Source organism: Cyprinodon variegatus, unplaced genomic scaffold (genome assembly GCF_000732505.1).
Source record: "Cyprinodon variegatus isolate N-32 unplaced genomic scaffold, C_variegatus-1.0 Scaffold82, whole genome shotgun sequence".
NCBI lineage: Eukaryota > Metazoa > Chordata > Actinopteri > Cyprinodontiformes > Cyprinodontidae > Cyprinodon > Cyprinodon variegatus.
In genome coordinates this window covers 1,602,825-1,617,594 of record NW_015150535.1, presented here as the reverse complement: position 1 = coordinate 1,617,594, position 14,770 = coordinate 1,602,825, and the positions used below count along the sequence as shown (strand labels likewise).

The 14,770-nt window shown below is 36.5% G+C and overlaps 1 protein-coding gene across 1 annotated transcript; it reads right to left on the bottom strand.

Annotated features, from left to right (window-relative positions):
• Window positions 1-102: 102 nt before the first annotated feature.
• Window positions 103-6,580, bottom strand: akna (AT-hook transcription factor). Its single transcript, XM_015373182.1, has 8 exons — window positions 6,276-6,580; window positions 4,724-5,336; window positions 4,346-4,646; window positions 3,012-3,086; window positions 617-758; window positions 439-527; window positions 307-366; window positions 103-225 (listed from the first exon to the last, which is right to left on the bottom strand). Exons 1-8 carry the CDS (start codon window positions 6,532-6,534, stop codon window positions 103-105), a joined length of 1,662 nt encoding a protein of 553 aa, XP_015228668.1. The 5' UTR covers window positions 6,535-6,580.
• Between the last annotated feature and the right edge of the window lie 8,190 nt (window positions 6,581-14,770).

The following is a 14,770-nucleotide window of genomic DNA, read 5'->3' as shown; positions in this document are numbered from 1 at the left end:
TGACTTTTTCCCCATGTTAAACTGAAATAAAATTTAAAAATCAGTTTACTTTTTTTTTTTCTTTTTTTTTTTCAGTGGCCCTAATCCTCTTCCGTACTTTTCTCACCGTTCAGGATCAAAGTTGCAGGTTTCTGCTCCTCTTTGCTGCAGGAGTTTGTGTTCATCCCGAGCCAGAAGGAAGCCCCTCTCTAAAGAGTTCAGCCCCTCAGAAAGCTGAGAAATACCCTAAAGGAGAGCAGGAACTCATCAGATTAGAACAGATTAGCCAATCAGATTACTGAATAGAGCTTGGCTTGTTGTTCTTACCTTTAACTTTTCAAAAGATGTTAGTTTATCACGCTTTAGAAGATCATCAAAGGTTTGGAGCTGAAAAAAAAATGCAAAATGTTAAATCCTTGGTAGATTTTTTGAACTGACCGGCGTTTGTTCATCAGTTACCTGCTGGAGGAACTTCTCAGACTGACTGAAGAGGAGGTTGGAGAGCTGTTGTCCCAACCTGGATGTTGATGGGGAGGGATTTGCTTTTTCTGCTAAACAAACAAGCTGGTTACAGAAAATGGTTTCAGTCGTATAAATATATATTTAAGATTAACATGGAGACCAACAACAGGCTTACCCTGCTGACTACTTTGTCCATGAGAGCAGATATGGGCCCTCTGAGCTGGGGAAAAGTCAAGGTTCAAGAGGTTTGAAGCATGTTGACTCGTTCCAGAATGCACAAAGTGACCGGCCTTTGGAGGGTCAGAGAACAGGTTCACCTGGAGGGGACAAAAAAGACTTGACTAATAACAGATTAAAACGTATCTGCTTTAGAGTAGAACTAAAAAAAAAATTTTTTATCCGATTAATCGATGATTTAAATTATTATCAATATATTTCTAATCAAATTACCTAGAGAAATGCTACACAGACTGTAAAACATGCCATTTACTAAAAGAATAAGAACATAACATATATATTTATTACGTGTTTTCTCCATGAATGGTTCATCAAAAATGAGCAAAAAATTAAATTTTTTAAAATTCCAAAAATTTACAAAATTTATAAAAAGTTGATTCTTTAAAAAAAAACAATAGATGGATTTATCGATTGCTAAAATGATCCATAGCTACAGCTCTACTAGCTTGAACATTAAAGCAACATTTAACTTGAACATTAGGTTTTTAAGGAATACCGGTAGAGCAGCCTTAGATGCTTTTATTTAAATTTTTTTTTTTACTTAATTTTTTAACTTTGGTCAGACTGTAGAAACCTGCCTTTAGTTCGGCCTCAGTTTTCTCCTGTTCATGTGGTTGTTGTCAAGTTTTTTTTTGTAGTTTTCTATGTTTTGTTTTCCATTAGAAATAGGTTAGTTCTACTTATATTTTTATTTTAAGGTGGTTTTTGTTTGTTATAGTTGCTTGAGTTCTCTCAGAAGCTTAAATGAGTATGTGCAGCAAAAAGTTAAAATATGATATAAATAAACAACTTCAATTCAATTCAGTATCTTGACTTATGTCCCTTATGTCTCCTAGACCAACCAGAGGATGTTACATATCAACACTAAGATTTATTTAGCTTGCTTTGAGATGCTAAAACTGTCTGGACTTTGTCTTTTGGTTGTCTTTATCATCTGAAAGTACAGTTTGAAACACACTTTTAAAAACTAGAAGCTTATACCTCTTTTTGCACTACTTTTTTTTTTAAGTCGTACGGAAGTCATATCTAAACGTCAAATCATTCTGGCTTAAACATGTATATAAATTTAATCTTTATCAGATGATAGAAAAGATGATAGTTAGAAAATGTGTATTTAAAAAAAAAATCCTGTCTTAAAATCTGTGGGGTATTTTATTTTCTGCAGTCCAGTTAGTTATACGTCAGCCTGTACACCTAAATTCGGCCAATCGTATATCAAAAGTCATCCTTCAATAAAATTTTTTCGGTCATAGCATCTTGATTCATCTACAGAATAATTTACTTTTCCATCCCTGTGTTCACAGGGATGGACGTCTGTGTCTTCAGCAGGTGTAGAGCTAACAGAAGGGCTCAAACATTTACGGCTGTAAAGCCTTCTACACCAAAACAAGCTTCTGCCGCCCTGGCGTCCTCTTCCAGAACAACTTAATCCCCGCTTTCGTCTTTTCCTCATTTCCACCATCATATTAGCTTTTGATCACAAAATGTCACATTCCTTTGCAAATAACCTTTTAGATTTAATATAGGTGCCTTTTTGTGGATTTTTTTTTTCCTAAATCAGTTTTTGAATCACCAGTTCAGATCATATCAGTGTAGTTTGAATCATTTGTTGTGCCACTTCCTGTCTAGCGATCAGGTAGATGTAGAGAAGAATTTTCAGCGCCATCAGGTTTTTTTGTTTTTAAAACTGTTGAAATCAGATATGAAACGTTTAATAATTCCAGGGACGTGATCAGTAATTAATCAAGTGCAGAACAATGGGAGCTGGATTTATTTTACCACTGAATGTTTTAGCTCTTGATCTAACAATCATGCCTGCTAAATATAAAGACATAAAGACTTTAATTTCTAAAGATTCCTTAATTTATGGACAGAACCATTAAAGATGTTGGTGAAAATGCTGCCAAAATATTCACCTGTAGTTATTTAATCACCTGTGGCTGAAAAGTTCATCTTGGAACAACTATTTCGAACATGGAGGATAAAACTGGATGCCCTGAGCTTAGCTTTAATGCAGTATGAGAAATCATTTCAAATGGTGGCAGCAACGTGTTCAAGAGCAAAAATAGGGTTTTGTTTTTCTTTTTAATATTAAAAAAAAATTGTTCTGGAGTGTTAAGAGATGCAACATTACTTCTATTTAATGAAAAATCCAATTTGTGAGACCACTACTGTTGTCATTGATCTAAAGCTTTGTTTTGAATTAACTTTAAAATAAGATAAATAATAAATCATACTGGCACCAAGATAAAATACTATTTTCCTAACTCCTGTGAAAACACAAAAAATGTTTCAAAACGAAAAATGATGCTTCATAGTGTGAGATAAACTACCTTGGCTTCCAGACGGAGGCGATCGATGGTGTTCTCTGCCTCGGCGTTCTTGGTCAGCAGTTTTTTGTAGTTTTCCTAACAAGAGAAAGAGAAGGCAGAGTGGGGATCGCTTATTGCAGTTTGCTCTGAATATGATTTAAAAAAAAAGAATTAGCTAAAGACAATTAAATAATTTTAAAGCTTTCCTTTTTTTTTAAACAAGGTGTGCATTTTATTGAGTTTGTTCCAAATATCATTAAATGCAGACCACATATTATATAGTAGTGAAAGAAACTGTTAAAATAAGTTTTAATTCGTTTAAAAAACATACACCTATAATAAAGGGAGGTCAGTGGTCTATAAAATCCAGTTGACCTAAATGCCCTCAGAAGGCATCAACCTGCATCTAGTGTCGCCCGTTTCTGTCCTCAGAGGCAGTTAGAGATCATTAGCGGGACAGAAATCATTGTGAAGACAAATCTATTCTCTTTAGCTTAAAACATCTCCCAGAGCTCAGCTTAATGCATAATCTGAACCTGAGAGGACAAACATGGCCCCTCTAAGTCTGTCATTAAAAACTGGCATTGTTATGGGGATTAGGAATATAGTTGAACAATGAAAAAAATGATTTATTGAGATATAATTTATATTGTTATTAGTAAATAAAATTTAAGTAATACATACCTTTTTTTTTTTTAGATATGAGAGTAGATTAATTAAATGGACAGATACAACTTTTAAACAACTTGATAGAGCTGGGCCATATGGCTTAAAAATCTAAGCTCTGATTTTTCCTACCAAAATCAATTAATCTTTTTTCTCTTAAGTTTCATAGTAAAAATTAGAAACTACACTGATTTCTTTCAAAAAGCAGCTTTGCTTTCAATCATCATAAGAGGTAAACTTAATCTAAAGTCAATGAAATTTAAGTCCTGAAAATTGTAAAATGTTTCACGACAAACAATGAAAATATGACTTAATGTTTGTAGCTCGTAATTAATCAGTTATAAATTACATCTAAAAACTAAGAGTGATGAACTGATGTCAACCAAAGCTGTAGATTAAATAAAAAAAATACAAAAAATCCATGTCTTCCAGGAGGAAAATCTTGATAAACAAAACATTTGATTAATCAATATTATTAATTAATTAATTAATTTGACAAATTTAGGGCTGGTACAATACTCTTCTGTTTTTGTGGGAATTCTTGGTTCTATTTCCACCTGCTGAGAAAGTGTTTGGGATTACAGGTTGGAAAAAGGAATCTGAAGAACGTTCTCACACAGCCATCCATTAACTGCTGGACATTCTTAGTTGTAATTCCAATATTTGGCAGTTTATTTTCCAGCTCGTACCTGAAGCTGCTGCAGCAGAATCATGGCCTGTTGCGGACACATGAACTCTGGAGGGACCATGGAGTTGGGAACGTCTGCTGGTGCGTTGGAATCAGCGGAAGCGGACGACCCGTCGGTTGGCGCGTTAAACAGGACTTCCTTAACGATGTCGGCGGGGGATTTAAACACCATCGGGGGCTCGGCGGACACGGGGGTCCTCGTCAATGAGCTCTTGCGTCTTGGAGGATTGTAGCCACGTTTAGGGAAATGAACCCGGGGTTCCACCTTAGAGAAGTCTGGTGTGTGCCGACTTGTTGATGCTCTAATGAAAATAAAAGAGGGAAGATCAATAAAAATAGACAAAGAGGAAAGAAAGGGAAGAGTTAAACACAAAGTCACCTGAATTCATTCATTCCTGCAGGATGTTTTCTGTCAGGACCGTTGCTCGGCTGTTTGAGTTTTAAAGAGTCTTTCTTGGCTCCTCCAAGGGAACATGTCGCTTCAGAGGAGTGTCCAGCTTTCTGTTTTTCTAACACTCTTTTAGGAATATCCTTTAACTCAACTTCCTCACAAAATACATCTGTGGGCAGAGGAGAAGCCCTGGGCTTTGTCACCGGACACCGGGGACTTGATTTCACACTTGCTTGACTGCAATAAGAGTCTGTTTCTGTGAAGCCCATGTCTGGGAAGGTTTCTGCTTCAATTCCCAGAGCGGCAGTCAGTTCCTCCTCAGGGAAACGGTAAAGATGAGGCAAAAAGGAGGCAGTAACTGCAGGCTCAGATACCAGATGGTCAGGGTTGGAGTTTTCAGATGGATTTCTATCAAACCTACAATTAGCCAAACCTTCTCTAGCCTCTAGCTCTGCTGATGTGTGAGGGACTTCATTTCTCTTTCTAGTTATTTTACTCCCTTGGTGATCTTCATCTTCTTCCTCCGTCATGACGAAATGCCTGCCATGGTCATTCTCGCTCTGCCTCGCTATCCAATCCTCAGTCCGGGCTTTTAATCCACCTTTCAAACCAAAAAAAAAAGGCATTGCTTTAACAAAGGCTGCTGATTTAATCCTAAAGAAACCAGAGTTCCATCATGTTTTAAGAAAAGTCACATACTTTTCTAGGTCTGCTTTCCCTTAGCTGGGCTTATTGTTCTTATCCTTTATCATTGAATATTTAGCACAATGTCTTACATCATTTTAACAGTTAAAGTTAGAAAAAAAAAATTCAAAAGTAACCCAAAAATAAAATTTCTAGCCATAGATCCAGAGACAGACTGCAACGCCTGATACATTTGGTCCCTTTGATATCAGAAATAAAAAAAAAGATTCAAACATTATCAGAAGTTTAAATTGGTAAGATAAAACCACAATGAAAGTAGCTGTTAGATTTAGTTTAGTAAATGTCTGAATAGAAAAAACTGGGTATAAACCATTTTTTAAAGGGGGTGATTGTAACCGATTTCTTTTCTGCTTCTTTACAAATAATCTTTTTCTGTTGACAAGAATAATCTTGTTGATCACAGGCTGTTGAATTGTCTTATAAAAGTCCCAGTGGAGCGCTTCCATTCAACTACTAATATTTCCCTTTACGTATTTCACTCCCTTCGTTTGGGCTTTCAGGAGGTCTAGGATATGTTCTCGTTTCTCCATCATTTAGACTGGATCAACATGCATTTAAGAGCAAAATGAATTCAAAAGCTAGATATTCGAGCATTAGATAAAGTGTGTGTCTTTGGACGTATCTTAAATATGTGACTGATGTTGGCTTTAATAATTATGTATTTACTTCTTTATTACTGTCATTGTGTTAAAATACATGCTCTTAAATTGCTTTGTTTTAATATAACCCAAGATTGACTCTTTTAATAACTAAATATCTCATCTGTTCCTTATATTGTAGTATTTATAATATCTTCCCGCTTAAAGAATGACACTTTCAAGCATTCGATACTGACCACCTCCACTAGGAACCGCTTCCTCTGTGATGGAAGGACCGCTGTAACCACAAGCTTCCTCTAGTTTCAGGTCTTCCAGTGCCTCTGACAGCCCAATGATGCCATTTTCATCCATCTGCTTAACAAAACCATCCACTTTTGGATCTTCCTCTTCATCTTCCCAGGAATCCTCGGGTGTCACAGAGGTGGCAGGTGAGATCCAGAGCGGAGCGGGAGTCCACTGCAGAACCCCAGGTCTGGTGTTTCTTCTTCTCTCCATTCCGGTTCAATCACCTTCTCAGCCAAACTAGGAAATCTGACATCACTCTTCTATGTATAGAAAACACAAAACTAGTGGGGTTATTTTTCATTAATACCAAAACATACAGATGAAATAAAATATGGAGAACAAAAGGCGCTGCAATTGAGTAATCTAATAAATTTACATTTTCATTGTACATGCAACTATTTTATTCTTATTTTCTTAAATTATGGTACATTTGTCTTTTAAAAACTGTAGGATACAAGTGCAGCAATCCCAACAATTCATTATTTAAATAGTTACTGAAATGCTATATTTAAGGGTTATAGTTCAAATCGACTGATTTACATATAAAAGCTAAATGATCAAAACTTTATATAAATACATCAAAATAAATATAGTGATTAGATAAAGGCATATTTGATCTCCCATACAAAACAGAAACATAGGTTTTAAGAGAGAAATTGATAAAAAATTGTGAAAAATTTGTTTTTTTTTTAGAAAATAATCTATTTAATATCAGATATGTTAAAAGAAATACTGGGAATTAAGAAAAACAAAACAAATTACATTTCTTTAACAATTGATTTAAAGAAACATAAGTTTCTACTGAAAAATATCTTAAAATAGCCTTTTCATTTTTACCATTTACAACTAAACATTGATGAGCAGACTGACGCCTCAGTAGTTCAGCACTGATGTATTTATAAGCTGGTAGCCTATTTTCCTCAATTTACTTTGGCTCAGAAGTTCCTGCGCTGTTTGGCGGATCTAACGTCTAGGACGTCCATGCTAAATGGGTCCATCCTAGCAAACAATGATAGCTTTATATTTAAGATGGATTTTGTGGATACTCAGAAGGGGCCAGTATCCAGCTCAACTCAGTTGGCAGTTGTTGTTCAAAAAACAACCAACTTGTTCCTGTAAGTATGAGTGCGAGCTACAGGTACGACCAAAAGAGTGCTGCAGTTCTGGGTTTTGGCCACAGGTGGCAGCATCATTATAAAACTCCGTAATGCTTCTTTAAAAAAAGAAAGGAATGAAAATACACAAAACAAATTATGAAATAAAGAAATTAAAAGATCAATTAGTTTATTTAAAAGTCTTTAAAAATTAAGTTAAAAAAAATAAAGGCAGGGAGACTAATGATACCCACACAAAGGAGTGCAGACAGAACACACTTTCTGGGCATAAAACAGTCCCACGGGAAAAAAGAAAAAAACAAAACAAAAGAGAATAAGCATAATCTGCTTGCAGTGAACAGTTTGGCCCTTTTTATATTTCTAAACATTTACATACAGAAACTTTAAAACAGCCATCAGAAGTTTGAAGGTTTTATCTAATCACTTACCTGCACCATATTGTCATCCTCTAGAACTGAGCACAACAGCCATTAAATCTGTTCATTCCATGATAATTAAGAGTACACCTTAAGGGTGCCAATCAATATCTCCTAGTAAGACAAAAACAACCCTTAAATGTTACCTGGTGCAGTATGTCCCGCAAGCTGAGGATATGGATCATGCAGATTTTCTGTAAATTTTTTGTGCCAACTAATCATTCATGTCACTCTCTTACCTCAGGTGTACAGACTGTCATTTCACCCTAGGCGTGTCTCTAAAGCTATCTCCTAGAGCTCCATCACTCACCATTAGAACTAAACAATTAAAAAAACGAGGTCAAGCTGCTCTTAAATCTGATCCTGAACACCAATGAAGCCCCTCTACACATAATCAATTCAAATGTAAACAACTAAACTTTTTAACTGGAGAATTTAAACTGCCCTTGAAGCCCAGGTAGCATTATTGTTAGAATTTTAAATTAAAATACTAAAATGTGTTTTTTATGCTGTAAAATGATTTATTCTTAGTTCAGCTTAAAATAAAGCACCACAACCAGGACTTAGAGGGGGAATATGATTGGTTTTAGACTTTACATAAAAAGATGAATATGAATAAGTACAAAATTAGATAGGATAGTTTAAATTGGAGTTAAGATTCTTATTTAGAAGGTTTTCTTTTTGTTTGCTGAGCATTATTGCGCTGTTGGGTTTTAGTTGTGAAACTGAACCACTGATGTTTTGTTAGAAACAAATAGCAAATGAGCAGTTTCTTCTCATCACAGGGCAACAAGTGCACCTGTTGATTTGTTCATGCTCCTTCCAGGTTATTCCCTGCAGAACTAAGGATTTATCTCAGCTGCCATATGGGGAGGAAGAGTTAAGCTGCTCAGAACCCCTTACAGGGGGCTTCACTGGCCACAAACGGGCAGTGATCATCAGTATACATGCAGAAATTAGACAGGCTCAGGTTCTGGACAAGACACACACTTATACACTAATCACCTGACCGTCTAGCCTTTACGGATCCATCTGGGATGAACATCTGAGATGGATGTTAAAGAGCAGGAGGAAAGGAACAATGAAAAAGGAAAGTCTGTCAAAGCAGTTACATGGATTGAAGACCCTCCACAGTGATATCAGACCAGTATTAGCGAGGCAAAACAAATGCAGACGGATCCAACAGATAGGAAGATGGGTAAAGCCCAGCCTGCAAGGTGGCTCAGATATTTGACAGATTATTCCCTGAAGATTTACTAATGAGATCCGAGGGACGCAGGATACATGCATAAGGACTGGTAAAAGAAAACAAAACCAAGTCTGCGTAGTCAGTATTTTTATTTTCTAGCAAGGATATATTGTTTACTGAACTGTAATTAAAGCTTCCTTGAAACAGAGGGAATGGGGAGAATCTAAAGCAGGCATCCCCAAAGTCGGTCCTTGAGGGGCCGCTGTGGAGGTTTCCCTGACTTAGCACAGCTGATAATGATGACTGCAGTTGAACAAAAGCCTGTTAATCAGCTTTCAATTAAAATCAGCTGTGCTGAAAGAAGAAAACCTGCAGGACAGTGGCCCTCGAGGACCAACTTTGGGGATGCCTGCTTTAGATCAAACATCCCCAACCTCGGTCCTCAAGGCCTGCTGTCCTGCAGGTTTTAGAGGTTTCCTTGCTCCAGCACAGCTGATTGTAACGATTGCAGTAGACCAAAAGCCTGTTAATCAGCTTTCAATTAAAATCAAATGTGCTGGGGCAAGGAAACCTCTAAAACCTGCAGGACAGCGGGCCACGAGGACCGAGGTTGGGGATGCCTGATCTAAAGGATATAAACACTTTCAGAATACGCTCAACCAAGCATCCTGGTCATTTTTCTCTTTTGCTGTTTTTTATTTTTTGTTTACAAACAAAGAAGGAGTTAATTCATTTTGAAACATTTTGTGCAGGAGTAAATACAATATATATTTTTTATTGATACTACAATCCACATAAAAATGTTTTTTTTTTTTTTACAGTTGATTTGATCAAAACAAAAAACAAAAATGCATATTCAGATTGATGAGAAAAAAGAAATATTGGTTTAATTAGTTCTTTATAAAAAATATTGTGTGTATATATATATATATATATATATACACACACACACACTTTTTATATAATTTATGACTAAAGTTATTAAGCGATAAATGAAGAAAGGTCACTTTGCAGCACTCAGACTTGCTCAATATTAGCCTTGTTTCAGAGATGTTAGCTAAACAGAGCAGCAGAGATCTAGAGGGGAGCATTTTACGGCTTGCTCCGTTGCCTAGAAACCACTAAAAAAAAAAAAAAAAAAAAAAAAAAAAAAAAGGGAAGAGTTTGAGAAGAATGGACCCACCCCTCCATGTCACCATGACATTCACACCACAACAAACCACCCACTGAGACCGATTCAATAAAAGTAAAAAAAACCCCGCAAACTTTTATAAATATTTACAGGACAAAACTACCCTTCTTTTTGCGACCCTTTTTACTAGAAAGTGCTAGATGAAAAACCGTTAGCTTACAGCCGCGGGTGGTTAAAAAGTTCGTTACGGTTTACAAGTATGCAAAAGATGTTACAATTTAAAATTCGTGTATTCAGCCCGTTTCAAAATTTGATTTTGACAAAACTGTACCTTGTTTTATCAAGCGTTGAGTAGCGCCTCCTCTGCGGTTATCGCAACACAGGTGACATTAAGAAAGCTAATTATCAGTCTTGAAAACGGTAACGAATCTGCTGGATGGAAGACTAGCGGAGGATGCGGGTCAAATTTCTTCCTACGTTTGGTATTTCAGGTCTTACTAACTAAATATTTTACACAAACATGGGATTTGTCTAATTCACACCAAGTATGTACAGCATAAATTCTATATATCTTAACAACTGTTTTAGATACACGTTACATTTCTGGAGAAAATATGAAGTATTTTACCTTACAGTCAATGTAGAGGGTAAACCTTGTCGCCCTAAAGCTGGTTTAGCTGAAATCTAAGCTGTGATTGGTTATTTGGTTTAAAGGGGCGGGACGTTTATCCAGGATTAAACTTCGGAAGGTGTAGGTATTAGATATAGCCACAAGAGGGCACTGTTCAATAATAATTAAAAAGTTAAAGCAGATAACTATCATGTAGAACTACAATAAAAGAAATATGAATTCATCTAAAAATTATAATTTTTCAGTCCTTCATATTGTTCTTCTTACAGCTGAAAAAGCAGCACATGACTAACAAAGAAAAGTGTCTTAAATTAAATGGTAGTTTGTAAACTAATTTATAACTCCTGACTTCTGATTCTTTGCCATGTTTCAAAATACAAACTTCAGTGTATTTCTTCTGAAATTAAAGCAAATTACTCTAAAAGATATTGAAAAAAAAATGTAATTGACAAAGTAAAACATAGAGTGGTTAGACAGGTGAAAGCAAACAGAATTTCACTCAAAAAATTATTCCTGTTGCAAAGCATACCAAGGGTAATTCAATTTAATTTAAAAACATCTTGAGCCAGAAGGGAAATTAAATTAATTTTCAATTTTCAAACATCTAAATATTCCAAGGAGCTATGTTGGAGCCATAATCCAGAGGTGGAAATTGAATAATTTCAGTTTAAGCCATTTACTATTATTGACAGTGACATAATTCATTCATGATGTAAGAATGGCTTTAGTGTCCAGTATGTGCTGAGCTCAAAGATGCACAGGACTCTTTTCCATCATAAAAAGGACAAATGCAATAGAGCCCAAAGCTGTTTGTATTGTGGTTTCAGCTATTTAAGAAAACACAACAAAGAACGAGTCTAGAAAGAAACTGGTTGTTAAAGAAAGATAAGAGACATTTTAATGTGAGAAGCAATGGATGCTGCACCTCACAAGCACAGGTCGAATCAAGTTAAAGGACAGACTGTGCTCATCCATAAATAATAGAGCCAGTATGACACAAAACAGATGGAAAATGCACATTCACTCATTTAAGTAAAATCCAGTGGAGACTGCATTTTTAACCTCATCTGCACAGCAGAAGATTTTAATAGTTGTCTTTTTTCAAGGGTATTCTTAAAACTTTCCTTTATGATAAACCTTTTATTTAGAGTGGCTCAGGTTATCCTGAGCTATCTCTATAGTTATGCTGCTATAGGCTTAGACTTCTGGAGGACATGGGGACCCCTATTTCTTCATTTTGCTTCATTCTATCCCTATTCTCCCACTCTGCAGAATCCATTATTTCAATCTCTAATGTTATGCTCTCTGCATTTCTCGTAGTAGCTTCGTGTGGCACTAAAGGGAAGTTAGTCTTTTTATGAATGTCTGAAATTCCATGATTAAGGGGGCTGACTGTAAGGACATGACTTGGCTTCTCATGCACTCTTTGTTATCTGAGAACTAAGCCAGAACTGAACCGTTCTGAGTCCTACTGATGGACTCCAGAATGTGCCAGTTTAGAGCGGTTCAGTTGTGTCCGGCACAGTCTGGTACTGTTCAGTTGTGGGTGCCATTTACACTCAACAGTTATCTCGGTTACCATGCTCAGGCCGATCTCGGCTCAGTATCAAAAGGGAAGTGTAAATGGGGCTAATGGGTAACAATTTTAGAGGTATTTAGAAGCAGAGTGTGTGAGTGGATTTTATTTTGAAAATCCCTCGCTATCCTGGTCCTTGTGTCCTCTCTTATGGGGGTTACAGTAAACGGTGAAAGGGAGCCAAAAAACAAGCCAACATGGAGGTGGGAGTAGGAGCCAATAAATTTCATATTCAGTTTATGGTGACCAGGAAGAGACTTTAGGAGCACTCAGCTTCCTCATCCATGTCTTTTTAGAGTTGACCTTGCTTTGTACTCTGGTGCTCAATCATGTTTAAATAGAAGAGGACCCTATCTAAACTGTTCCTACAGAGCAAGAAGAATGAAACTGTCCAAAATGTTTTGTTGAGCTAAAGTAGTACAGGTTCCTTTCATCAGATTTGGGATTTTATGTGACCTACTCTACATGGCAGAATTAATGTCATTCCCAATTATTTCCACTTAGTCATAACACAACTGACAGTTGCATATTTATAATTGAGTAGATATCACAACTCAAATCAAGCTGCACACTAGAGGCTCCAGTGGGAAAAAAGTTGAGACCCTCGGATTAATTTTAAGTCAGAATGAGGCTTAAAAACGACACCAACTGTTAGGCATGGTGGAGGCAGCATCATCCTGAGTGGCAGTTTCATTGAAAGGGGTGCCAGAGCAACTGAATAATGGATGGGGACCAGCTCTATAGTATATTTCTCAATGTTGACCTCAATTTAACAGAAGATCAATCCTGGACAATTTAGTTTTGCAGCATTTCATCTGAAATTATGGAGGAACAAACTAAAATCACCTTTTTTTTTCGCACCTTTGTTCATAATGTCATTCTATTCCCCTGTCTCAGACCTAGAATGATAGCAGAAAACTGACTGCATTTGCACATTCTTCCCTGGTGAGTTACTTTCACCGCACGTTTCAACATCAGGTCAGATTTCTTCATTAAAATGCACTGGAAACGGAGAAAAAGACGGATTGGCTGGATCGCCTTAGTGACAGGCAAACAAAAGGAAGCATCCTGGAGAGCTTCTACAGAAGAGGATGATAAACCTCAGCAAAATCAACAGCTAATAAAAGCAGAAACCACGCTCGGTTAAAAGGGTAAACATCATCAATAAAGTCAACAGGTGGCTGAGGCTGCTCCATGAGCTTGACATTTGCCGAGGAGCCGTAGTCTTCGGCGGAGGAGCGGGCCGCCACATCGCCGCATCAGCACGAGCAACAAGTCTCCGTCTGAGCCCAGGCGTCTGAGGTGGGAGCCGAGGCCAACATCTCTGATTAATGGGTCTGTCAGCTGACGCCATCATTTCTCTCCATCATCCCTCCCTCCTGGATGGCCCTTTAATATTTGGCCAAAGAGACGACAGATCTATGGAAATTTCTACCAGATGTGGTCCTCGTGAAGTTAAGTCACGGAGATCATCTGTGACAGGGAATGTGTTTTATATGTGATCGAACAAATAAATGGTGTCACAGTAATGACTTTTTCCACCTCCCGTAGAGCTGTTTATTTATATCTTTACATTTTATGTCCCCTGCTGCATATTTACATCCATTTCTTTCCTCAGCAGGTTAAAGCACTTATCACTGAAAAATAAATGACTTTGGCATTAATGGAAACATGATTTGCGGTGGTGACTAAACTATTAACACCACAGGGGATGGAATTAAATGCTCTAATATTTAATTTCAAAACAGTTTCTGTTTGTCTTCCAATGGTGACAAGTCAGCATCATCTCAGGTCCACAAACAAACCTTAAATATAGGAGGTTCAAATAAACCCGCAATCATCTGTTTCCTATTAGGATTTTAAGCAATAAATCAATAGAAAGACATGCCTAATTTAGGAGATGAAAGCAAACATGTTAAATATGATTTTTACCGTGTATTCAGCCCCATTTACTCTGACACCTCTAAATCAAACCGTAATCTATGCAGCATCATTACAGAAACAGGTAAACATCTGAGAGGTTTTTATAGAATCTTATGGGATTCGAAAGCTTTTAGGCTAAGACCCCCAAAATAATCTAACAGACTCCCTAAAAATAAACATAATTCCTTCACTTTACAATTAATTATTTATGAATTCATTAACAAGTGAAATGTTCTCCTGCAAGTCAAATTATTTTAAACAAAATTTCATTTTGTCAGTAATATTTCACTACCTAAACATATATGTAAATATATTTTTTATTATTTAATAGGAAAAACGTTATTTAATTGTTTATTTTACAACTAAATTGCATAATTCTGCATAAAAAATAAGATTCATATTTAAAACACGTGCTATATAAACAGAGATGGCAAGGGTACTCACTTTCCGTACTTGAGTATAAG

Coding starts and splice junctions, on each gene's coding strand:
- akna (XM_015373182.1), bottom strand. CDS start 6,534: ATGGAGAGAAGAAGAAACACCAGACCTGGGGTTCTGCAGTGGACTCCC. Junction 759..3,011: donor GCCTCCGTCTGGAAGCCAAG/GTAGTTTATCTC, acceptor TGTCCCCTCCAG/GTGAACCTGTTCTCTGACCC. Junction 367..438: donor CTGAGAAGTTCCTCCAGCAG/GTAACTGATGAA, acceptor TTTTTTTTTCAG/CTCCAAACCTTTGATGATCT.